Genomic DNA, 27,556 nt, shown 5'->3' on the forward strand with positions numbered 1-27,556 from the left:
TTGATAGAGACCTGAATGTTTTATTGTAAGAAATACCTTTACTTTGATCCAGTTAACAAAGGAGATTTTAATAAGACTTCACTTTTCCGTTGAGGGAATAAATTGGGGGGGGGGGGGGGGAAAAAAGGGTGAAGACAACATCTAAACGTTGGGGAAAATGTGGAGGGGACAATGCAGGCTTAGTCTGCTTTTATACAGTTGTTTGGGAAACCGCACTTTAAAATCTAGTAAAAAGTAGTAAGTAGTAGAAATTTTTGCCAATTTTTGTTCTTTAATTATTAGGCAATGTTTCCATGTGAGAAAAGAAGTTCTCTTATAGCTCTAAGTTAATTTATTTAATAATCATTTCATATTGTAAGATTTAAGTGTTACATTTCACCTTAGCGGATTGTAATCCAGAAGTAGTATAAAATAGTATTCATATATATATATCATAGCAGGAAATAAAGGTGATATAATAATCACTGTTAATGATTTTCACTTTTAAAGAAATACACTTCTATGAAACTTAAGAGGAATCCTTTATGGCCCAAAGGAATGGAACTCAAATTTTTAACGAGTTATTAAAAGAAAATTTAGAATATAAATTAAAATGTACTTGAACAAGTTCCAAATGTACTTATTATTAAATATAAAGATGTTAGCTCTGGTACGTAGGAAAATATTTACAACTAATAAAAGCATATCGTAGAATATACATGTTCTCTATATAAAAATACATAAAATATTTTACAGTCCAAACCAAAGGATCTTTTCGAAACCAGGTTTTATCCATGCAACGCTATTACAATACCATCCCATTAGCACTACTGGAACTCCTACATGCATGGAAGAAATCTAACAATAGCCTTCATTTAAAGCTCATACTTCCTTCTTAGGGCCTGTACATCTTCTAAAGTATAATGTTTGTTTGGTGTGTCTGAGAGGTCATCAAAGAGCTGTTCAATTTGCTCCTTTTGGCCCTTGCTAATTAGTGTCAACATCATCTGGAAGAAGGAGAAAAACTGTATTAGCTTCATTTAAAAATGAACATTTTAAAGTTACAGATACCCTAAAACAAAAATCAGTATCCATGTTTTGCCACTTACCTTGAACCTTTCTGCTTTACTTAGATAGAAAAGATGCTGATACACCAAAGAAGGATCTTTCCCAATAAGATTATTTTTCAGAGACTGAATGAGGAGGAGGAATGTATCCCCTTCAAGTTTGTTACTCAACAACACTGGCAAATCTTTCGGTTCAGTGACGGCTAAAAGGTGTGCACAGGCCTCTTTATCGTTCCTCGTGCTGAGGGCATTTATAACCTGACCAAATTCATAGGCACTGGTAGGCCTGGCGATCGGGAGTGTTTCACAGTATGCTGGTGGCCCATTGGTTGTGTCCTCCTTCCTGGTGGCAAAGCAGTCATTGGACACCTCCTCAGAGGTCCTTTCAGGCTCTTCTTCATGGCCTTCGTTCACCTTCATGAGGAAAAAAAAATTATACTGTGACACAACAGCCACTGCACAAATTATTAAAATGGGAAAGAACTGAAAAACACTGGTAGACTCTATTTTAGTCAAATTCTAAGTGAAAAAAGTGTATACTTTATAATGAATAGGAAAACCTACTCTTTTTAGGAAGTGTTAAAGTATCCATTCATGAAAGTATGTTTTTAAGTATAAAAAATTTTTGACACTGAAAATATGATCATGAGGTTTAGTTTTCTATGAAAGAAGACCTATAACAACTTTACCTCTTTTTCGTGACAAATATTTCCTCACATTTAACAGAGACATGAACTTAAAATATTTTTTCTTCCCTCCTTGGAAATCCTTCTAGTTTCTCTCACATATTCGCCTCTTACTCTTAGCGGAAATGTATGATAAATGGGATATGATATTAGCATCCACAAGGACACAGGAATTCATGAGCTGACATTCTTCACGGATGCCAAACGAAAAAGCTAGAGCGCAAGACACGGCGTTTGATTCTGGGATACTCCAAAATCTCCAATTAGGCCAGTCTTGTTTCAGAGTGCTAAAAAGGTCTCAATCAATCAAAAAAATCCCTATGGGGTATGGCTGGCAGGGCCACTGACACTGAATGAGTCCTGTCAGGATTCTCCAGGTGTACCCTGAAGCAAATAGGCTTCCAGAGCAATCTGAGCAGAAACAATGCAAACTATAGGCCAGGTGGGGGTGGCTGGGGGAGAGAAAGGAGAAACCTCAGGAATGCAGACTCCCAGTACCCTCGATGGACACAAGCTGGGATCTACAGTGGCTAATTATAGCAAAGGAAAGTTTTGTCTTTATAACTGGTTAAAATGCCTTTACTGGACATCCAAGTAAAAAGAAAATAAAAATTTTTTTTTGTAGAACTCAGAGAAATAGGATTTTAGCATCTACGAAATCCCCAAAAGAGTACTTTCAAAGTTAATCAAATACAAATACCTCTTGAATTTCAATTTTCCTTCTCTCTTTTTCTTTGTTGAATGATGCATTATCCTTAAGGAGTCTGGTTACCTCTTCCAGTTCCATCTTTGCCTCAATAATACTTGAATCCAGCAGAAGAACTTTATTGAGATCGTTTAAACTTTTCTGATAATCCTGAAAGTAGAAAGGCAGAGAAAATAATTTTTATGACAAAAGAAGAGGCACAGATTAACCCAAGCAGGAGTGAGACTGAGGGACGGAGTGGTGCAGAATGTGTGCGGTGGGCTCCCTGTAGTGCCCAGATTACAAAGTCAGGCCTACAAAGTAGTCTCGGACTGAAATATTAAAACCCGTAAAAGCGAGCACAGAATCTGGAGTTCTCAGACTCCAGTTCACTTGTGTATCACAACCATCAGTCCTGGATGTACAGGAGGCGTTTGCTGTCTGCGAAATGAACGAACAGCCTCATGTTAGTACCTACCTAAAAAACTGGAAAGGGGCGCCTGGGTGGCTGTTGGTTAAGCGTCCGAATCTCGATTTCGGCTCAGGTCACGATCTCACGGTTCATGAGTCTGAGCCCAAGTCAGGCTCTGTGCTGACAGTGTGGACCCTGTTTGGGATTCAGTCTCTCTGCCTCTGTCTGTCCCGCCCCCACCAAAATAAACTTAAAAAAAAAACAAAAAACAAAACACCAAAATCCTACTTATTTAACCTCTTGAGTTTCAGTTTTCTCATCTTTAAGGATAACAAAAGCTTTCCTACTCAAGTTTTCACAAAGCTGTACCAAGCATAAATGAAGTAGTAATACGAGCGGTTTGAACTTCCATAAAGGGTGATACAAATGTCAGCTGTCACATCGTATCCTGTACCATAAAACCCTTCAAAGTTGTATACTGTTCAAATAGGCTAGCGTCGACATTTATTCTTCCATCGAGTCAGACAATACGCTGGGAGAGGTTGAGGGCAAAGAAAAGGCATCTAAACGCATAGCAGAATGTGGTAGCTGAGACAGAGGCCACAAAATCAGTCTGATGTGACAGGCCATATTCTAGAACTACAGACTACACCAATGTTCTGATTAAGCCAAAGTTAATTCTGTGAGGAGGCAAAGAATTGCAATGATGTATAACCTCCCTAAGTATTCATGACCTACCAATAACGGCCTGCTCTGGAGGCTGGGGCACGGGAAGCTAAGCTTGTGGTTACATGACGTTCCTGGGGGACTAGCTGTGATGCCACATCCCTTCTCCCTCTGTCCAGCAGGACACTGCAGCAAAAGTGATTTGTTTAAACAGATAAACTTAAATCTGCTCAAATTCATTAAAAAAGGTAAATTGTTTACAAACGATAGTACATTATAAACTATTAGGAACAAATCACATACCATTGTGTCACAACAGTACAGCTGGAACCAGCTACAGAGAACCCAAATGACACCGTATTTCCATCCTAAGTGTTCATGCTAGGAACCATACCGAAAGGCAAGCAAGTGGGGCAGCAGGGCAAGCTGAGGTAGTTCCTGCTAACTCTGACCATTCTCAGCATTTTGAAAGTATTAGTTTACTCTCACAGCAGCCCTGCACATACTAACTTCTGTCCCCATTTAAAAGGTCAGGGAACTGAGGCACAGAGAGAGATAATTCTTGGGATGATCGAGGCAGCAATGACCAGAAAGTGAACGGGAATACAGTTGTGGAATCCTAGCGAGAAGCCTGAAAACAGATTTGTGAGCTACAGCCTTGGAAATGAAAGTCCACCAGTCAGAGTCAGTATGTATGGTTTTTCAACCCATTCAAGAAAAATCTATGCATAAAGAGCAATCTGTCTGGTTGAAGGAGACCTAAGAAAATAGGAAATACACTTCGATAAGAGTTAAAACAGAGGCGAGCAAATGTAAAGAGAAAAAGAGCCAGAAAAGTGGAGACACTGGAAGACAAGGGCCCGCGGGCCAGATCCCAAAAATGGTCACGCAGCTTGGCCCTGGCCCTTATAGAAGTTTCTGTCTTATGAAGGGAAACAATATAAAAAAGTAAACAAATGAGTAAGTATGGACTATCACTAATGCAAGTAAGAAAACCAAGGTTTCCGATGATACTAACGAGGAGGAAGGAGTCTTTTTTTTAATTTTTTTTTTTAACGTTTATTTATTTTTGAGACAGAGAAAGACAGAGCATGAACAGGGGAGGGGCAGAGAGAGAGGGAGACACAGAGTCTGAAACAGGCTCCAGGCTCTGAGCTGTCAGCACAGAGCCCGACGTGGGGCTCGAACTCACAGACTGTGAGATCATGACCTGAGCCGAAGTCGGACCTTCAACCGACCGAGCCACCCAGGCACCCCAAAGGAGTCGTCTTTTTGACACAGTTGTCAGAGAACACAAGACCTGAAGACAAACAGCCACGCGGGAGGGAAGAGCAGAGCATACACGAAGAGAAAAATATGGCTCTGGCAAAAAGGAAGACGTTCAAAGTTGCTAATTACACCATTAGGCCTTAAAAAATATATATATAATCACATGTGTTTGTGATAATATATATATTAATAGATGCACTTAAACTGTAATAAGAGTTATGTTACTTTTTGATATTTCTGGCCTTCTAGCATACCCAATTAATTGGCTGCAAATTCCTTAATGCAAGCACGATGTCTTATTTACCACTCTGCTCCCACAGTCTAGCACGTACGTAAGTGGCACTCGATTAAAGAAAGAAATTCTAAAACAAATACCATATGATTTCATTCACGTGTGGAATTTGAACAAATGAACACAGGGGGTGGGGGAGGAGGCAAACCAAGGAAGACTCTTAACTCTGGAGAACAAACTGATGGTCACCAGTGGGGAGGTGGATGGGGGTACAGGTGAACTAGGTGTTGGGGATCAAGGATCTAGGCGCTTACTGTGATGAGCGCCAGGTGTTACACTAAGTGCTGTATCACTAAATTCTACACCTGAAACTAGTATTGCGTTGTATGTGAACTGAAATTTAAACAAAAACTTGGGGAAAAAGGAATTCTAAGTGAAAGCCTCGTGATTTTTAAAACTGGCATGTGTGTGCGCGTGCTACTAACTACAGGCAGGGCACCTGCTCCTCGTGGGCCTCTGTGCCAGCCCCTCCCAGACACGCCAAGGAAGTGGATCCAGGCATGACTTCTAGTGCGTTTTGTAAGCAGTTGTTGCTTTTGAAGATACTGAAACTAAATTAGCTTGGCACATAACTCAAACTACAGGATGTATAAACAAAACTGCAAGAAATCAAACCAGAAAAACAAACTGCTGGCCTCATAATCTAGTGGGTTGGATTACTCAAATTTGGGATCATCTTTCTGCAGAGTATAATTTCTAGAATGCATTCCAAAGGAGTATAGAAAGTCTTTCGTTAGGTACACCTCTCACATTGCGTCAGGAAGACAAGTTCCAAGAGTCAGGCAACCAGCATGGAGTAAACCTGCTCTAAGAGTCTGGACACGCATACACTCGTGAGTCATCACACACACCTACCCTCACGTACCTGAATTCATCAAGCTCAGAGAAAGCTGAGGGAGTTTTGAAGAAGCCTCTCTTAATTCATGGTGCCACATACCATCTAAGGAATCTATACATGAGGTTTATAAATGAGCGTGTTGCTAACAAAAAAAGCAGGAGTCGGGTCGGGGGGGGGGGGTCAGGTCACGTGCGCACCATGGCATAAACCTGCAGGGAAGGTGGCGCACCCCACCTCCATGGAGACGGGAGTTCCCATGCTCAGGACCCTTCTGGACCTGGGCCGATGCACCTCTTTACCCGGCTGTTCATCTGCATCCTTTGTAACAAACTGGGAGGGGCGACAGGGAGGGCAGGCAGCTGCGTGGCTCCAATGGTCTGGAGGTCACAGCACAGCCTCCGCGCGGCAACCTCAGTGCATGTGCGATGCAGAAAGTCCTGACTCCTCAAGGCGCAACGAGCACAGCTCATATGCTGCACTGTAGAAAAACATGACCGCCCTCTCCCAACAAAACCAGGTTTTACAGAATATATTTTTAGTATTTCCCCATCAGTGATGGGCAGGAACTAAAAGAATTACCTCAAACTCAGTAACGTCAAACCTAACTATCCCCCTCCCCACTCAAGTCTCTCCCTCCTCCTGAATACCCTCCATTATTGCACTGCACCACTCAGCTACCCAAGCCAGTAACCCTGGAGGTACCACCTTTGTTCCTTCCTCTGTCCATCTGCTCAGTAGGTCCTGTCGACTTTACCTTCAAACAACCTTCAGTTAATCTCTCTGTTACGGGCTGTGTTCCCCTCCTAAAAATTCCTATGCTGAAGTCTTAACCCATAGCAGTTTAGAATGTATACTTCAGAATGTAATTTGAAGACAGGTTCTTTTTCATTTTTTAGAGAGCGAGCAAGTGAGTGTAAGCGGGGGAGGGGCAGAGGGGGGAGAGAGAGAATCCTAAGCAGGCTCTACGCTGTCAGTGCAGAGCCTGATGTAGGGCTCAATCCCATGACCCCAGGAACCATGACCTGAGCCGAAATCGAGAGTTGTACGCTCAACCGACTGAGCCACCCAGGCACCCCTGGGGATAGGTTCGTTAAAGAAGTAATCAAGTTAACATGAGATCATTAGGGTGGGTCCTATCCAATATGACTGCTGTCCTTAAAAAAAGAGGAAAGTGGAAGACAGACATATACAGACAGAAGACAACGTGAAGATACAGGGAAAAGACCGCCAACCGCAAGCCCAGGAGAGGGGCTAGAACACATCCTTCCTTCACAGCCCTCAGAAGGAGCCATCCCTGCTGATGCCTTAATCTCAAGATTAAGAACCGTAAGAACTCTAACAAAATGAAGTTCTGTTGTTTAACCCGTGATGTGGGTACTTTGTTATGGCAGCCCCGGCAAACTAATAGGCCTTCTCTCTTCCCTCTGCCATTACCTTCCTTCAGGCAGCTGACCTGGTAGCTTCTAACCAATCTCCCTACTCCGTGCTGGGTCCCCAGTGATCCACCTTCCACACTGCTGGCAAATCTGACCCATTGTGCCCTCCTTGACCACGTAGCCTTTAGGGGTTCCCACCACCTTCAGGATCAAGCTCAGTCACCACAGCATGACCCCCAGGCCTTTCATGATCTGACCATCTCTCTCCATCCCCACTCCTACTCACAGCTGGTCTCTTGCTGTACCAATTCATGAACAAGTTCATAACATGTGGGCGGGGAAAAATCATAGCAGCTATATTAATAGCCCCAAACTAGAAACAGCTGAATGTAATTAACTGGTGAATATGTTAAAAAAAAAAGTTGTGGTATAGTCAGTAATAAAAATTAGCAATAAAAAAGGAACAATTCCTGGGGCGCCTGGGTGACTCAGTCGTTTGGGCATCAGACTTTGGCTCAGGTCATGATCTCGAGGTTCATGAGTTCGATCCCCACATCGGCTCTGTGCTGGTGGCTTGGAGTCTAGACCCTGCGTCAGATTCTGTGTCTCCCTCTCTCTCTGCTCCTCCCCCACTCACGCTCTGTCTCTCTCTCTCTCTCTCAAAAATAAATAAAAAACATTTTAAAAATTTTAAAAAGAAACAATTCCTAATATTCACATAGTACAGATTAACTCTCAGATGCTATGCTGAGCAAAAAAAAAAAAAAAAAAGTCAAACAGTAAATTCTATAGGACTATGTTTATGTTACTGTCAAAAAGAAGCAAAACTAATCTACAATGATAGAAACCAGATGGATGGCTGCCTGGGAGTGGGGGGCAGAATAAGGGAAATAAAGAAAAATGGGCATAGGGAATTTCCTAGAGAGATGCAACTAATATTTACCTTGACTGGAGTGATGGCTACATGAGAATTTACATTATTCAAAAGTCAATGACCAAATTAAGAAAACAATTCTACTTATAATTGCATCAAAAAGAATAAAATACCTAGGAATAAATTTAACCAAGAAGGTGAAAGCTTTGCACATTGAAAGCTATAACACACTGATGAAACAAACTGAAGAAGACAGAAATAAATGGCAAGACTTTCCATGCTCATGGATGGGAAAAAATAATACCTTTAAAATGTTTACCCTACCCAAAGCAATCTATAGATTCAATGCAATCCCTATTCAAAATTCCAATGGCATTTTCCACAGAAATAGAATAAACAATCCTAAAACTTACTATATGAACCACATAACACCCCGAATAGCCAAAGCAATCTTGAAAAGGAACAAAAATCTGGAAGCATCACACTTCCTGATTTTAAACATTACAGAGGTGCCTGCGTGGCTCAGTTGGTTAAGCGTCCAACTTCGGCTCAGGTCATGATCTCGCAGTTCAGGAGTTTGAGCTCCACATCGGGATCTGTGGTGACAGTTCAGAGCCTGGAGCATGGTTTGGATTCTGTGTCTCCCTCTCTCTCTGCTCCTCCCCTGCTCATGCTCTGTCTCTGTCTCTCTCTCTCTCAAAAATAAATAAATTTTAAAAATAAAAAAAAATAAAACTACATTACAAAACTACAGTAATTAAAATAGTATGGTATTGGCATAAAAACAGACACAGAGATGAATAAGACAGAACAGAGAGGTCAGAAATAAAAAGCCATGCATAAATGGTCAACTAATTTATGACAAAGGGGCCAAGAATTCTCACTGGGGAAAGGACAGTCTTCAATAAATGCTGTTGAGAAAACTGGACCACTGTCTTTACACTACATACAAATATCAACAAAAAAAAGATGGACCAAACTTGAACATAGACTTGAAACCATAAACTTCTAGAAGAAAACATAGGTGGTAAGCTCCTTGATGCTGGTCTTGGGTTTTGGATTTGATGCCAAAAGCAAAGGTAACAAAAGCAACAATAAATAAGTGGACTACATCAAGCTTCTGCACGGTGAAGGAAACCATCAACAAAATGAAAACTACCAAGTGGGAGAAAATATCTGCAAATCCTGTATCTAATAAGCAGTTATCCAAAGTACACAAACAATTCACAGAACTCAATATCGAAAAAATAATCTGATTAAAAAATGAGCAGAGGAACTAAACAGACATTTTTCCAAAGAAGACATACAGATGGCCAACAGGTATATGAAAAAATGCTCCACATCACTAACCAGCAGGGAAATAGAAATCAAACGCACAATGAGGTATCACTCTTGTCAGAACGGCAATCATCCAAAAGATAAGAGATAACAAGTGCTGGTGAGGATGCGGAGAAAAGGGAACCCTCGTGCGCTGTGGGTGGGAATGGAAACTGATATAGCCATTATAGAAAACAGTATGGAGGCTCCTCAAAAAACTAAAATAAGACTACCATATGATCCAGCAATTCCACCTCTAGGTATTTATCTGAAGGAAACGAAAACATGAAATCTGCAAGACCTCTGCACTCCTGTGTTAACGGCAGCAATATTTACAACAGCCAGGACATGGAAACAACCTAAGTGCCCATCAATGAATGAACAGATAGAAAAAATGTGGTCTATTTACAGTCATACAGAAGAAGGAAATCCTACCATTTGCAACAACATGGATGGCTCCTGAGGGCATATGCTAAAAGTGAGGTAAGACAGAGAAAGGCAATTACCTTATGACTGCACTTGTACGTGAAATTTAGAAAACAAGACCAAAAACAGAACTGAATTTACAGACACAAAGAACAAACTGGTGGTTGTCAGAGGCAAGACAAGGGCTGGGGAGTAGGTGAAATGGGTCAAAAGGCAAAAACTTCCAGTTAAGAAAGAAAGAACTCATTGGATATAATGCACAGCATGGTGATACAATTAATAATATTGTATTGCATATTTGAAAGTTGCTACAAGCATAGATCTTAAAAGTTCTCATCACAAGAAAAAAAATTTCAACTATGTGTGCTGATGGGCTGCTAACTAGACTTACTGGTGATCATTGTGCAAATCAAATCATTAGGCTGTATACCTGAAACTAATACAATGTTAGTTGTCAGTTGTATCTCAATTTAAAAAAACCTCTGAAGAGAAAAAAATTAAAAGATGTGAAAGCTTACAATGTGTGAATTTCATTATTAGACCCTAATCAAGTTGATTTTTAAGAAATAACAATTTCAAGAAATGCCATAGCCCAGTATGTTCTGACTTTTCTTTGTGACATTACTTTCTACAAATACATACATTCATTCAAGTTTTCCATGCAGAAGAATCAGCCTAAAGAAAAGTGTAATTATACAATACTTTCTTTGCAAATAATGGTGTGGTTTTCTTAGAGAAGAATGCCACTCTAAAGCAGCCAGTTTAAGGCCCAAATCACCAATCTCTGATGTCTCTACCAACTTTCACTTGGTGAACCAAGCTTCCGTTCTGATGCCTTCTTCCCACCCCACAGACACCTCAATCCTTTGGTGGAGGAATCCAGTGGTTGCCTTCAGTGATTCAGTAACAAACCTTCCTGTTCCATAAAATGGATCTATCATTAACTAACAAAAGTCCTCGGAAAATCCGGAAATAAAATAATAATTTTTGAGCTGGAAGGAATCTTAGAAAATATCTAGCTCCACATTAAAGGTAGGGGAAATCTGAGGCCTATTCTAAGCTTTCAAGATTGGTTAGCATAGAACCAGGATTAAATCCCAGGATAATCTCACTCCCAAGATTCATGTTCATAAAAACCACATATTATTTTCAGAGCTGAAATTTACTTATTAAAATGAAGATTTCCTCACCTTGAGTCCTTTATGAGCCAGAGCTCGTCTGTAGCACGCTTTTACATTCCTGTTATCTATCTCAAGTGCCCGATCACAATCCTGCTTTGCCTCTTCAAATTGGCACAGCTTCAAGTAACATAGAGCTCTGGTAGAATGTAATTATGAAAGCAATTACGTATTATGAAATGCAAAGACAACACTATAAATTTAGATAGTTAATAACAATCAGAACATAGCTCAATAAGTCTGTTGGCTGTCTCATTGAAGCCTAACATTTTACTCTAATTATGGCATTTTCTTGCAATATACTCTAATTATGGCACTGGGGATACAACTGCAAACAAGTACAGCTCAGGCCCCTCAAGAAGGCTACAGTCTAAGTGGAAGAGACAATTAAAATAAGCAAACATAATAAAATCTGAACAGGATGCTCTGGGAACACACAGCTGAGAATCTTACCAGATCTGGTGGGGCTGAGGCAAAGGCAAGAGTAATCGGGGAAGACTTCCCAGAAGAAGTTACATTTAAGTTGAAGCCCAGAGTGGGAGGTGAGAATTATCCAGTGTGAAGGCACTGGGCTGAGAGTTAAGATGCAGGAGGGGAGAGGGTGGCCAATGGCCCAGCAACGGCAGAGTCTCACAGTGAAAGACAGAGAGCAAGGTACTCTTGATGAACTAAGTGCCATATGGCTGGCTGGGTGCAGGGATGAGGTAGAAGGGCGGTCAGGCCAGATGGGGAAGAGCAAGGAGCCTGAGCTTTATCCTGAGCTTCCAGCAAGTCCACCAATGGGTTCTCAAATAGGGGCTAACATGTTCACCATGTTTTAGGAAGATTAGTCGTGCTGCAATTCAGAGAATGAGACGAGAGGGAACAAGTCTGTTCTGTGGAAGGGGTAGCAGACATCTCGGAGGAGACAGTGGTGATGGGACATGGGTGAAGGGGAGGGCGGAGAGAAAGGCTCCCCCAAGAGGAATTTAGAAGTAGGACATCTGAGCTTGCAGACACACTAGGAGAGGGACACATTGGTCAGGAAGGCAGAGAGGAGTGGAGTGCTTAGGTCTGGAGCCCACACAGAGATCTGGGGGGGGACACAACTGAAAGGTAATGGAACTGAAGGGAGGATGCAATGGCTCAGAGAGCATGCAGAGTGAAAAAGGGACCTACACCTTCAGAACCCCGAGAACGGCTGGGAAAGAAAGGCCCATAGAGGAAGAAAAGAGCCAGGCAAGTGAGTGTCTGCACTGATGCCAAGAGGAGAGGAGGTTTCCAGGGAAAACTGAGTGACCATTAATGCCCAGAACCGCAGAGACTGAACAGAAGAAGAGTAGAAAACTACCTGTTGGAGTTAATGACAAAATTTTTGGCAAAATGGTTGCCAATAGAGGAAAACATGTACAAAAACAAAGCAGTGAGAAGTTAAATTAAAAAGAATTCATCTGAAATAGCTAGGAAATCTTGTGCTGGGAGTCCCTGCTCTTTAGGAACTAAGCCTTTTTCCTCATCACCCCAGACTCTACTTACTCCTAAAATTCCTCAATCACCAGATTTCTAGAGCAATCTTTTACCATTATGTGGTATAGATGGCCTGTAAACAGCTTTCCAGAACAATCTGCCTATTCTTGCTATGCACTGAAGGATGCTGGTCCCCTCTCTTAGGACTTTAAGAGAAAAAGGACACTTAAGAACTAGTTTGAAAGGGAGGTGACTCCTGCTCCTACACGGAGGATGATGCGCAGACCTGACTAAGCCACAGTGGGTCCAAACGGCCAAGACGGGACAGTGCAGCAACGTCAGGGCGGCGAGGACGGCCTGCGGAACCTGTGTCGCAGACCAACCAGACGCCCAGCCCGCCTCATGCTTTCCATCTCTCTGGAACTTCTATGGCCCCATCTCTTTAAAGAATACTCACCTAGCACAATATGCTATATAAATTGTCAAAATGATGGGAAAAAAATTCGGCAATTAATTTGTCTGTATGTTTTAATAAAAAAAAATGAACGTAAGAAATACATAAAGTTACAAAGAACTTGCCTGTTTGTATAAATGGCACATTCCTTGTTGTTAATCTTTAAGCATTCAATGTATTTACTAAGGGCATCTTTATAGTTTTTGTCCTTTACACATTGATTTCCTTCTTCTTTAAGGGTTTTAAACATTTTTTCATCTATGGGACACCCCCCAAGGGGAAAAAAAAAAAAGAGGAAGGATTCATATAAGCACCTCTACAAAATCTTCAGTACATCTGTAAGTAGATATTCTATTGCAAATTAACCTGACCACACATACCATGCAGAGCTGAAGTCTACGTGGAACAAAACTTGGTATACAAATTAAAAAGACAAATTGGCTGTAAGTAAAAATTACACAATTATTACAATATTTTTTCAAATTAGAACATAAAATATAAGTAATTATATTATTTTATCCATATTGGTATGTCCTCTGCTGAAGATACAAACATCTACAGTGTTTGGTGGGAAAACTATTTCATGAAAAATGAACAAACAAACCTGTTCATGCCTGAGGCAGACATCTGGCCCCACATTTCCTTGGAAAATCACACCTCCTCCACCCTCTGTCCTGTAGTTTAGGTAAAGCAAACCGTACCCTAGCCCTACCATTTGGAGTAATCTTTATTTTTTTACTAATCAGCACATATTATTTCTTTAGCCACAATAATCTAATTGGTCAGGGATGGGCCTATGAGAGCCAATAAGATACACTTAAGATTTCTGTGGCAGCTTCTGAAAATTCTTGGCTCTTTCCAGTGGAAAATGAGGAGGAAAGGAGGAGCTATTCTGCCATCCGATGATACAAGGGGAGAGTCTGTGTGTCTAAAAATGGGCTGAAAAGAGCAAGAGAGAGGTCAAGATAGAGAGCTAAATAAGAATCCCCGATTCCTGAATCCAACCATCCTTGCAGCTACATTACTTGCGGACTTTTCCACGGTACGAGCCAGTAAACAACCTTTATTGCTTAAGCCATAAAGGGTTGGGTTTTCTGTTATCTTCAAAGAGAGAGTCCCAACTATTACCATTACCTGTTATCATGCAGTGATCATGGCTGACTCTCTGTTTAGTATCCATTTCCCCTTCCTAAGAGTGCCTTGATATTCATTCAGCAATCACCCCTCTCCTATTAACCCCAGGTGTTCAGGGGAAGCTGATTCCACTGATCAAGAACTCAGGCCTAAGCCAATCCAGGCATGGCATTCCTTCATCATAGGGACTGGCTCAGGAATGGACACATGACCCATTAGAGTAACTACCATTAGATTCTGGGCCAAGAAAGGAACAGGATAAAAAAGCTAGGGTTTTAGGTGTAACATATTTTCTCATTGTTAAATTAATGCCACCCAAAGCAATGGCATCTCTCTCCCCTTAGACATTCTTAAGTGCACACATGAAGCCTAAAACTGCTGCAGTTCTATTATTTTCCATCAGAACTTGAGCCCTGATGAGCTGTGCCTGGTTTTAGGGCCTGCCTGAGCCCTTTCAGTTCCATGAGCCAAAACCATTCCTTACAACCTGTCAATAGATTTTCTGTTACTTGCAATCAAAATTTTTTAACACACATAAAGTATGAATATCTAAAGTTTTAAATCTGTGTAAATTACCCAATGGAGTCACCTGATATAAAAATCCATAAATTAAAAATTTAAAGTATCTTTAAATTTTATAATCTAAAAATCTTAATACACTAAACTTGTAATATAAACTTGGAATATTAACAATAATCTTATTTGTCCCCTGCACAATGGCATGAAGTAGTAACTTCTCATCTTTTACTTTAAATCACAGAATATTAAAAAAAAAATTTTTTTTAAGTTTATTTATTTATTTAGAGAGAGACAGAACGAGCAGGGAAGGGCCAGAGAAAAAGGAAGAAGACAGAGAATCCCAAGCAGTCTCTGCACCATCAGCACAGAGCCCGACACAGGGCCTGAACTGCTGAAACCTGAGATCACGACCTGAGCCAAAACCAAGAGTCAGAAGCTCAGCCGACTGAGCCACCCAGGCATCCCAATCACAGAGTATTTCTAATGTGTCATGTTTCAAAAGATCTCATACAATGGGGCCAATGACACTCCCCATAAATCTAGCATATATAAGCCCTAAAACATAAACAGAGTATTACTCTGTTTTAGGGCTTATATAACTTGCTGAAAAACTTTCCTTAAGCTTTTCCTCCCCCAGTGTTTTTAAACCTTCAGTATCTATTCTAATAATCACATAAAAATGAACAGAAAGAACTGATTATACTTGTGCTTATAATTAGCTATCCCATATCTACGGTACAGTTAGTATATTCACTCTGTTAACAAACAGCTACCCTTTACTGACCAAATGCTTTGTGCGAGGCTCTAATGGCAAACTCTAGAAAACCAGAGAGCCCCATGATTTTCCAAGGACTGCTAAATAATCATAAAGCCCTGGGGCACCTGGGTGGCTCAGCCAGTTAGGCTTCCGACTCTTGATTTTGGCTCAGGTCACAATCTCACCCCAAGTCTGCTTGGGATTCTCTCTCTCCCTCTTTCTCTGCCGCTCCCCTGCTGGCACACGTGCGCACGCTCTTTCTCCCTCTCTCTCAAAATAAATAAATAAGCATTTCAATAAATAAATAATCTTAAAGCCTCAGCAGATGTTCCCTGCATCTTCTTTCTAGTCAATGAAGAGGGTGAGGGTCTAAGAGAAGCCACTGGAACATCATGACTCAGGAATCTCAGGGTGTCTGCAAGATGAGGCTCAAGGAGATATACATAGAGTTCCTAAGCAGGCAGGAGAAATGGGGCCTCAATGGCTTTACGCAGAAAGCAGGAGTGAAGTCAACACTTATTAAACACTGTACAACGTGATGAGGTCGGTACTAAGGGAATGCAGATATGTTAACAACTATGATATAAGGCAGAAGAAAATACCTGCTAGATATTTACATTGTAGGATTTTACTTTATTATTTCAAACACACCAATCTTATTATTTTAGCCCTGCCACATATAGGCATAGTAGTAAACTAATGCTATTTCTTTTTCTTATTAATAATTATGCTAACTTAACCTTTATTATTTTGTATGCACATCTCCATTTATTCCTAAGAACTCCATGAGATAGTTACATTTCCTCCTTTCATACACACTAGGACACTGGATGCATGAAACAACTTAAGACTAGTTAGAGGGAGAACAGGGTCTTAACTTAAACCTGGGTCTGATGCCTGAGTTCATGTCCTTCTCCTTCTGCTTTACCGAGAAGATATACACACAGCTCAAGACAACCCGCACAAGAAAGGATTGTAGGCCTCCCCTACCTGTGATGCCAGGCTGGGAATGGCTACAGGAGTCTCCCACTTGGTCTGGGGGTGTCTCTGTGGCAGGCTGCCAAGCTCGTAAATGTGTGGAAGTGGGCACAGCAGGAATGGGTGACAGCTTCTCCCGCCAGCTTGGTCCATCCAGATTCATTAAAATTCTTGTTATCCTAAAAAGAAAATGAATTTTCTTGATTAATCATGCCATTTGTTTTTTATATCCATGAAGCTCAAATCAAGAGTAAGATTTACAAACATTGCATTTGTGTACTTCCCTGCAGAAAACAGTCTTAAGCTGTCTGCTGTCCACAGACCTTTAAATGGTCTTTAGAAGGACTTTTAAAAGTTGCCAAAAACTATGTTAACTTTAGATCCTTTTTGTAGAAGAAAAAAGTGAAGGCCTTTCTAACTGGTTCAAAAAATATTTTTAATGTATATGCAATAAAACTATTTTTTTGAAAAAGTGAAAAATAAAAGCAAAATTTAGAAGGCCTAAAAGAAACGTCTTGCATAACATTTAATGTAATTACTAAATTGATAATGTATTACTCTGGAGAATAACCAAAAGCACTTCAGAATTTCTATGCCCAAACCATACACCAAAGACAGGTGTTCAAGACTAGCTGCCGAAAGTGATGAGGACAAGCTGTAATGTGGAATGCTGTTTTTTCTTAAAACATTTCCATATTGCTAAGAGACTCTTACCTTGTATTTTTTTTGCCTCTAAAATTATCCATTAACTACGTTTTCAAACACATAATGATGAAGGGACAAGATACTGGAGTCTAATACAAGGGCCCTTGTATTACTGACATTTACTCATGACCATCAAAAGGTTCAGATTAACATCTCCGATTATCACTGTGTCATCATTTTAAACACACAAAATATATTTAGACTTAAAACAAAATTGAATCATGCATTTGAAATGAAACTGGTTCCAAAAGGTATGCCCCGGGGCACCTGGGTGGCTCAGTCAGCTGGGCGTCCGACTTTAGTTCAGGTCATGATCTCACAGTTTGTGAGTTCAAGCCCCGCGTGGGGCTCTGTGCTGACACCTAAGAGCCTGGAGCCTGCTTTAGATTCTGTGTGTGTGTGTGTGTGTGTGTGTGTGTCTCTGACCCTCCCCAGCTCACACTGTCTCTCTCCCTCTCTCTTTCAAAGATAAACAAACATTTTTAAAAAATTAAAAAAAAAAAGGTGTGCCCCAAGACTGAGAAGGTTTACTGGTAATTAGGAGAATGCATTCAAGTTAGTTAACTCAATAGTACTTTTTGTGCGAATAGTTTTTATTTATCTAGGCACAAATACAATGCACATACTTTTTCCCCAGTTTTTTAAACTGAAATTTCAGTTATGCTGAAATTGGTTATGCTAACCAACTCTCACATATTTTAGTGAAAAAAATTTTTTTTTTGAAAAATAATGTAAAACCACCCACAAATGCAGAAAAAAAAAAGCTTTAGAAAAAAGAATTTTCAAGCAAAACTTGTATTACCAGCAGAGAGGAAGGAAGAAGCAGCTGAAAAGAGATGATGTGTTGCCAGGGAGTAAATAAGTATATGCAGGGAAATTTAACATATAAGATTCCTGGAGAGGAAGAGAGGAATATGGTTAATGGAAGACAGAAACAAAATAAGCACAGATGTTTAAACTGGAAAAAAAAAAAAAAAAGCTGTTGTTGCTCACATGGAAAAGCATAAATATGGGATTCATGAAAAGGAACAGTGAAATTTTAAAAATTGATATTTTATAGAAGAAATGCAGCAAAAAAAAGCCTCCTCACCTTCTTATAAAACATCAGTAAGAACCAATTAAAAAAAACTTACAAGTCAATCTATATAAAAGGACCTTCATGAGGACATATAAAAAGTATAACACAATCCTCAAAAAGTTTAAACATAGAATTCCCATATGACCCAGCAATTCCACTCCTGAGTATACACCAAGAGGAACCAAAAACAGGTATATAAACAAAACCCTGTCCACAAAATGTTCAAAGCAGGCCGTTCACAACAGCTCAAAGATGCAAACAACCCAAATGTCCACCATCTGATGAATGAATGAACAAAATGATATATATCCGTATGATGGATTATTCAGCTATAAGAAGAAATGAAGCACTCACATATACCGCAACAAGAATGAACCCTGAGAACACTGTGTAGGTGAAAGAAGCCAAACACAAAAGGTACCTCCTCTAGGACTCCACTTATAGGGACTACCCAGAATAGGGAAGTCCATAGACAGAAAGCAGATTAGTGGTTTCCAGGGGCTGGGATAAGGGAAAATGAGTGATTGCTTAATGGGAACAGAATTTCCTTTTGGGACGATAAATGTTTTGGAACTAGAGCGAGGTGGTGGTTATACAACATGTGAATGTGCTAAAAGGCCACTCAATCATATATTTTAAAACAGTTTTCCCTTCTGTGAATTGTACTTCACTTTTAAAAACTATATAGTGCAGCAGGTTCAGAAATGTAATTACAGCCTGTCAGATATAGATTTCTCCCTTCAGACCTTCCAGCCTATCACTGTGAACTGTTATTTCCTAAAATACCTTTCAACAGGCCTTTCCTCTCTGTCAGCTACTTCAGGGGCCTTCCCAACTTTGTTTCACAAGAACCTCTAACCATGAGAGGATTCTATATTCCCCAACTACCTTCTATTTCACTCCCCACAGGAGTGAATTACACTGTTAGGGAATGACTTCATTCAACACATTTTACTGAGGATATTTACTGTATGAGGTACTTCAACTACAGAGATGGATAAAATACAATTCCTGACCTCACAGAACTTCCAGGAGAATGAGAGAAAAATAATTTTACAAAAAGAGAGGGACAGAGAATTTACAAATAATATGGAAGCTGTGTAATAAAAGGCACAGTGTTCTGGGGTCACTGGGAAGAGAGCCTGAAATACATGTATGGTGAGGCAGGAGGTGGGTGTATCTGTGAAAGTCATTTCCTAGAGGAAGCAGACCCTCTCCTGATAGGAAGGAATTAACTAGACAAAAAAGAAGAAAAGTACCTTCAAGCATATATGTGGCAGTAGATGACACTTTGGCAAGGCAGCTGTGCCACAGGGCAAATGGCTGGAGAGCTCCCACGTGATGCTGCCTGATTTTACAAGATCAAGATCAAAGAGTCTGTGAATGCCCAAGGTTCCAGCTAGCCCCACTCTAGATCCAATAAACAGTATATATCCCTTTTAGACAGGTTCCACGCGACCAGAGAGTGAACGTTCCAGGAGATGGCCACTGGCTCTACATACAAATCTTTCCGACAGTTTTCTCCAAAGTGTGGTGAAATAATGTAGGAAGGTAAGGCATGATTTTATAAAATGAATTAATCCAAAACATGCCACTCTCATTTCCTAAAATTTTGCTCAAGGTCTCCTCATGTCCCATCAGTGCTCTTCAAAGACCACCTCAGGCACTCTCTCTCCAACAACTGAAGTCTACACAAAGGTGGCCTGGCCTGTTAACCCCCACCTTCCTAACCATTTTTCACAGTGGGAGATAACCTGTCTTGTGTTTTTTTCATCTAACTATATTCTGGTTTGCTTAAATACAGAGACTATATTATTTTTCCCCATTTTGTCTCTTTAGGTGGTGGGGGGGGTGGGGGACATGGTACACTAGACCAACACGGGGCACAGCATAACGCACATGATTATACTTTGGACAAATGGAATCAGAAAATATTATACATAATTAGAAATATTGCCCAACTAGTAATTTTCAAATTTCACCTGAAAGCCATTTGAAGTCTGGAAATTCTTACCTTCCCATGCTCACTCAGGGGGTAAATAGGTCATAATATAAATTAGATCCAAATTCTTTGCTATTTCACCATTGTAAGTTAATACTCATCCTAGATGAGTGTCTAAAGGGCATATAACACAAATATCTAGCAGGCTCATGAAGACATCCGTTCTCCTGAGGAGAAACAACAGATATGTTTCCACTGACAGATGTGGTGCCAATGAGCATGTGCAAACCCTGTAGGAGAAGAAGATTCAACATGGCAGTTTTCACTACATTTTTGGATCCTGTCCTATAATTAGTACTGATTTACAACATCACTGAAAACACTTCCTAACTCCACAGATATTTATAAATACTGAAATTAAATGCTGTGCACTCAGAACAGCAAAGATCTGTACCCTAAGTTAAAAAAAACCATAATTACTGAACAGTAATAAATGGACCAGGAAACAAATACAAAGGTGTCAGAGGACAACTCAAAATGTACTGCAGGACAGTTAGAAATTAAGTTATAGAGAAAGAACTGTTTGGTTTTGATGGGAGTGAGAGAAGGCGATCATTCATGCAAAGTAAATAACAGAACAGTCTACACTTTGGTAGTTCTTGCAGGTGGGGAAGAGAAAAATGTAGCTCCATTGTAAAACAACTAGACCTCAGGCACTGCTTCGGGTTAGGTTACCTGTTAATACTGTCATTCGCTAGCTGGATTGTGCAGTCCATTTGCAACACCGTTTTATAATCCACATAAGCTTTCTGATACTGCTCTAAAGTTTCATAGGCCATTGCTCGTCGAAGAAGAGGTTTGATGGAGAATGGATGAAGTTCCAGAGCCCTAAAGACAAAAATATTACATGTCACTTGTTCTGAAAATTACTTTTAACTTATACTAACTGAACGTACACTACAGTACCAGACTCTCAGAAATATTTTTATGTATCTGCCAGTCCATATTGGGGACCTAGGAACATACTAGAAAGGCAAACTCAGAGTAGAAGAGCAATCAAACTTGCATACCTCATTTCAAACAGTTCCAAAGCACTCTGGCATTTACTCTTTCCCCCACTGAGCCTGAGCTCCCTGGCAGCAGGCAATGTGTCTCACCCCCTCCAATGCCCCTCCCCTCCCCTGTGCCCTAACAGAGCCCAACGTGGCACCAGGTACAAAGTAGGCTTTCAAAAGATTGTTACTTACTGATGGATTAAAAGGAAAATTTTTATCTACACCTATGTGTTTAACAAGGCACCTTAGCACAGAACCACAGAAGCTTGCAATACATTTTGAAAATCAGCTCTCTGAACTTCATACAGTTTATTATGATTTACTTGCTGCCAAAGGGCTTAAAAAATAAACTGGAGGGAATCAAGGAAGTATATGAGAATTCCTTATAAATCATGAATTTTCATCTTGCACTTTTTAGGCTACGAAGTATTTCTAACATCACTAGAACATACAATCAAAAGATTGAGTTTATGAATGAAAACTATCATACTTAGTTTTAACAAACTTAACTAAAATTGTAAAGTATGGTGTGCACAGATCCTCGGAAGAGCCCACTTTCTATATAACCCATGAGTGAGCATCTGCTGCACCAGACTGTCCACACTGGGGACGGCAGGTCTGCTCTTCTGGTTAACTCTTCTGTTCCATGCAGCTTATAGATCAGCTGCAGGGAAAGCACGAGTGAGGGCTGCTTTACTTTTTCTCCAGCAGTCTTGGGGATCTACTGTCTATTCCTGTCTACAGTGACCTGGCAAAGAGCAAGCTCTGACAGGACATCTACCGTGTGCTGGTCACTGTAGACATTCTCACAAGCCTGCAGGGTAAACAGTCCCACGTTCATCCTGCAGGTGAGGGGATGGAGAGACATGGGGCCATCTGCCCACATGTCAGTTCTTTTGAATTTAAGCTTCAGGAAAGCAAGGACACCGCCTGTCCTAAGCACCACTATATTCCCAGTGTAGAGATCAATGCCTGGGCCAGAGGAAGCACTTCAGCAAACACCTGATTGAACCAATGCTCTTTCTACCACAAAACAGTGCAAAAACACTATAAATAAAGGAACTTCACTGGAGTCATCTGCCACTGGGACTCCTTCACAATTCTCCACGTCATACTCAACTGCACGTGTGGGTGCACTCCCGGGCTGTGTACCATAGAGGCTGTCATTAATTAGCTTCAGTTCTTTAAAAAATAACACATTTTGTTCCACCCAGGTGTTAGGATTATGGGTTATTTTAATGATCTCCTTCGTACTGTACTGGGTTTAAAAATTTTTTTCTGTAACACATACGTATTACTTTTGTAAGCCGTAAAAGTTACTTTATTTTATTTAACTTAAAAAAATTTCTTCTAACATTTATTTATTTTTGAGAGAGCACAATCGGGAGAGGGGGCAGAGAGGGAGCCACGGAATCTGAAGCAAGCTCCAGGCTCTGAGGTATCTACACAGAGCCCAACGCAGGGCTCGAACTCACAAACCGTGAGATCATGACTTGAGTCGGATGCTTAACCGAATGAGCCACTCCAAAAGTTATTTTAGAAATGAAGATCAAGTAAAAGCTTTTAAACACTAGAAAACAGATCTCTGAGCATCAGGATCTATCACTAGTACCACTGCCTTAAATCTAGCTTAGTTTCACGCTTCGGGGATATTAATGGCATGAAGAGGGATTGTAAATACGTGTAATACTTACACAACTACCTCATTTCCCCACAACTACCCCATTTCACCACAGACTTCCAATGCCCAAGGTGCTATTTAGCCACTCAAGATGGATTTGAGGTAGGCGTGGAATGTAACACTGCGTGAGATGATGCATTTAATTTTTAGCACTCCCAGCCTAGTAAATGCAAGGTTTTTTCTCTTTAACCACAAGCCTGAAAATGAATACGAGCTTATAAATGGAAATTCTGCTAAGAAAAAAAAAAGGCATTCATTCATAAAAACACAGAGAATTTTTAAACCAGAGCTTACAAAAACTTAACTATTCAAATTAACACTTTTAAGGCCCTACAGAGTCTCCTAATTTGAAGCCTGGCAGAGAGCAGCAGAGGAGCAAAAGCGAAGAATTATCAGGCAACATTCATTTTTATTGAGCCTGTCAAAATACCCTTGATGGAAAGTCACTGAAAGATATTTTGGTATAGTTTAGAGAACCCAAAAAAGTTCTCTGGCAGATGGGAAAAGTGAAGACTTTTTTTTAGGTGATAAAGAATCCTGAGAACAGACGACAAAGGTAATTTCTAGGATAATGGTTTTAAACTTCAGCTTAGGCATCATAACCCTGTTTCATGGCTCACCTGGAAGTCTAAAAGAAACATGGAGATACTGTGGCCAGGAGACGGGCAGGGCCCAGAGCTCCCTGAGCTCTCCCAATACCTCTTATACTCCCAGTAGTGATTCTCCCAGCACACCCCGGGACAAACCTTAGAGCAAGTGCTTCAGAACAGGCCCCAGGAATTCAGACACATAAAATCAAACATTTTCTTCCCAAAATGCATACAAAGGTATAGATCATAGGTCAATCTATGAAAGCTAATTCATAGGATCCCCTCCGCTCCTTATTTTAAAGTTTGCTCCCGTGAGTTTTTCTTTTTCAATGTTTGACTACAGCTACCACTTGCCTTGTAATAAGGGTTCATGGCAGAAAAAACAACTCTCCAAAGAGCAGACAATTAAGTGAAAAACTAAATAGGCTTCCATTAAAATGTATGCAATCTTCTTGAGATGAAAAGAAAATACAGTCCTATTTCTGCTACTAAATGATTCCTAGTTCACACAGATTTAAATACATTGATTTCAACATGTTCGCAAAAGCCAATCATGGTTTCTCTGGCATTAAAACGAGTTTGAGACTCCCTGCTCTGGAGTAAAATCATCTCATACCCCTTATGTTGGGACTCATAAACCAGGTATCAAGAAAACATCGAAGTAGGTCAGCCTCTACGGAGGTCAGCACTGACCAGCAGAGCAGGATTCCTTGGCCTACAACACAGCTCTTATCTAAGGACATCTTAAATAAACCACTGCCACTTCCCTCCCCAGAAGGCCATCTCCTGCTCTTCTTCAAGACAAACCTCCATTCTAGCCTCCCTAGACACCATGGCTGGAATCCCATCGTTGACTTCCTCCCAGATCGACACTGAAACACAACAAATTTTATGTCTGCCACCTTAAACCATCTCACTTAAGGATAAAGTGAGTCCATTTGTTTTGCAGTGGCCCTAACTATAGGGGTCTCAAGTTTTTGTTTTTTTACAGTTTAGTTTTTGAGAGACAGAGACACACACACAGTGTCAGTTGGGGAGCAGCAGAGGGGGGGTGGGACAGAAGCCCAAGCAGGCTCTGTGCTGTCAGTGCAGAACCCAACTCAGGACTTGATATTCGAACCATGAGATCATGACCTGAGCCAAAAGTCAGACACTTAACCAACTGAGTCACCCAGGCACCCCTAGGGGTCTCAAGTTTTAATTAAAGTCCTGAACGTGCTTACTGCAGGAAGACCTAAGACCAGTCTGAAAGGTATTAGCAACAGACACTTGAGCTACAAGGTTCTTAGCTGCAAATCACAATGTGCTTGATATTCCACAAATTCACATGGTCTTGTTGGTTAGTTATGTGCAGTGGTGAATGTTTAACAACCGGTTCTCCTCCTAGGGAGAAAACCCCAGATTTGTGGGATTTTCCAATTTTCACAGTATTAGTATTCCAAACAAATTGGTAGATTTCAAGCTACCAATTTGACTTCAACCAGCTCACAAAATTCTAAAAATACAACAATTAATTAGTGTGAGCTAGCACAACAGTGGATGGGGTCTACAGTCAGGCCCAAGTGAACATATAGTATTTACTTTTAAATACATAAAATTGGGAAAAAGAAATCCAAGCCCCTCAACACTTTTTTTAAAAAATTCAGGCACAGATATTATACGTTTTTACACATATCAATATACTGATACTATCAATGAAAAATAATTAACTGTTCATCTTCTTTTTTTTTTTTAACGTTTATTTATTTTTGAGACAGAGAGAGACAGAGCATGAGTGGGGGAGGGTCAGAGAGAGAGAGGGAGACACAGAATCTGAAACAGGCTCCGGGCTCTGAGCTGTCAGCACAGAGCCCGACGCGGGGCTCGAACTCACGAACCATGAGATCATGACCTGAGCCAAAGTCGGCCGCCTAACCGACTGAGCCACCCAGGCGCCCCTAAACTGTTCTTCTTCTTGGAAGGTTATCTACATATTGTTCAAACTAGGACTTTTGAGAGTGAAAAAGGGTGACAGTAATAATTTTACCACACAAGAGTAAACCAGGACTGTGAACATCAAACCAGGACATACAATTTATTTGCTAGATACTTAATAGTAGCTTCTTTCCAAAGGGCTCCTGAAGCAGGTTTATTCCTTGATAGTGCAAGAAAACAGTACTTTTTATTCATGTAAATATATTCACCAATTTCAGTATGTAACTTGTTAACATGGGTGACCACAGTGCTTGAAGGATGCAAAGCTGTATGTAAAATATGGTTCTGGTCCTCACAAAGCTCAATATCCAATGCAATGGATGACACAAGTGCCCAGAGGTGTGAGAGTGACACTGCAAGGGTTATAGCCATGCAAGTGACCAGGAAGGCAAAGAAGAGGGAGGGCTTAGTTGAGCAGGGATTTCAGAAGCAAAGATGTGCAGAGGGCATTACAGTGGACCAAATGAGAGCAGAAAGCTTGTTCAGGGGGAAACGTGGTAAAAAAGGAGCCTATAATTATCTGGAACACCATACTGAGCCACTGAATGCCTATTTGAAACAAAAAATAATGCTTTAGGAAAAGTTGTTCTGACACTACAGTGGATTGGAGGCGGCAGAGAGGTTAGATGGAAGGCTTGTCCAGTAGTCTAGGATATGAAAAGAGCGTGAATTAAGGTGGTGGCTGTAGAAATGAAAAAAGTTTGCAGTCTTCTGTTAACTGTCTTCAGTTAGAAGTTTATGAAAGAGAAGAATTTATGACTTCCATGTATAGTTCAATTAACATGTCTTAAAAAAGTGTCTTAAGAAATCAGACTCATGCAAAAATTTAGTAAGCAATTAAATACTACATTCATCACACTGGAATGGTAAAACTCTCTTGAGAAACCTGAAAATGGGCAGTTTACCTGGTACAATCTTGAATGCAGCCGCTGCAGTTTCCTTCTTTTAGGTAACACGCTGCTCTATTTGAATATAAGATACTTAGATCATCTGCGCTTCCACTTCCTAAAATCACATTTAATTAAACACGGTTAAAATCCATTAGCGCAGTCACAGTTCACCAGCACAAGACGACTGAGGTCTCCAGGGACACTGCAGTCCTGCAGGCCGCCCATAATGCGGAGCCCCGGGAGCGGCCCGTGCCCGCAGTGGCCTGCCCGCGCACACACTACGCATTCCACGGTGCTGCCTGCCCAGGTCGGTGCCACCCCGCCCTGGGTCTGTTCCGCATGAAGGAACGCACGCACGCGAGCGCCTGTCACCGGGCGGCGGCCCGGCAGGTCCCGTGAGCCGCAGCCCTAGGGGAGGCGCGGGCGCTGCTCGCCTACCTGCAGGCTCCAGCTGCGCGATCGCCGCCGAGTACTTGAGGGTCGCCTCGGGGAACTGCCCGCTTCTGAACAGCTCGTTGCCCTGGCTCTTCAGGCCGGCGGGGCCGAGAGGGGCGGCGGGGGACGGGGGCGCGGCGGTGGGGTCTCCCGCGTCCCGCCCGCCGCCAGAGTGCCGGCTGGCGCCGTCCTCCGCCGCCGCCGCCGCCGAAGCACGCGGTCGGCCCCGCTTGTCCGCGCCGGCCCCTGGCGACCGACCCCGCCGCGGCGCGCCCCTCTCCGACCGCTTGCCACCCTCGCTCTTGCCGGTCAGCTTCTTCTGGATGTTGCCCATGGCGCACGGCTCCGCGGCGCTCCTGGCTCCCGCCGGCTCCGCGCCCTCTGTGGGAAGTTGATGCGGGAAGTGAGCGTTTGCATCATCAGGAGAAACTACCTACCGCGGCTGCCGCGGGGGTGTCTGCGCAGGCGCACGGCGCAGCGCCCGAGGGGGCGGGTCGCGGGAAAGGCCCGGCGGGCACCGCCCCCGCGGGCGTGGAGGCGCGGTTCCCGGCACTTCCAGGGGCAGGTCGGCTCCGGGGCTGACCGCCTGGCCCGGTCCTCCCGGCCGTGCGTGGAAGCCGCCCCGTAGTTAACTCGTTAAACGCCGACGGGTTCGAGGCGGAACCACTGTCCAAAGTCATTCCCTATGTCAAAGCATACGTGGCGAGCTACAACTTACAAAATATGTGTACCCTTCTCCCATTTACAATTTACGAATGAAGTTACTAAACCTTGAATACAATAATTAATTGCACCCAACATCAGAGTACCATTTTCTTACGTTAAAGGACTAGGAGAAAAAGATAATGCGAAA

At 41.6% G+C, this 27,556-nt stretch overlaps 1 protein-coding gene across 1 annotated transcript in view; it reads right to left on the minus strand.

The window, feature by feature from the left end:
- SPAG1 (sperm associated antigen 1) overlaps nucleotides 1-27,556 on the minus strand; it is a 69,837-nt gene continuing 42,281 nt past the window's right edge. The window contains exons 11-19 of the mRNA XM_030303864.1: nucleotides 26,707-27,084; nucleotides 26,284-26,383; nucleotides 20,814-20,966; nucleotides 16,366-16,532; nucleotides 13,091-13,223; nucleotides 11,078-11,204; nucleotides 2,433-2,588; nucleotides 1,089-1,460; nucleotides 1-986 (exon numbers count right to left, since the gene is read on the minus strand). Of these exons, the coding sequence (XP_030159724.1) occupies nucleotides 855-986; nucleotides 1,089-1,460; nucleotides 2,433-2,588; nucleotides 11,078-11,204; nucleotides 13,091-13,223; nucleotides 16,366-16,532; nucleotides 20,814-20,966; nucleotides 26,284-26,383; nucleotides 26,707-27,084 (1,718 nt within the window). The 3' untranslated portion in view covers nucleotides 1-854. The remainder of the gene's footprint in view (nucleotides 987-1,088; nucleotides 1,461-2,432; nucleotides 2,589-11,077; nucleotides 11,205-13,090; nucleotides 13,224-16,365; nucleotides 16,533-20,813; nucleotides 20,967-26,283; nucleotides 26,384-26,706; nucleotides 27,085-27,556) is intronic.

Source organism: Lynx canadensis, chromosome F2 (genome assembly GCF_007474595.2).
Source record: "Lynx canadensis isolate LIC74 chromosome F2, mLynCan4.pri.v2, whole genome shotgun sequence".
NCBI lineage: Eukaryota > Metazoa > Chordata > Mammalia > Carnivora > Felidae > Lynx > Lynx canadensis.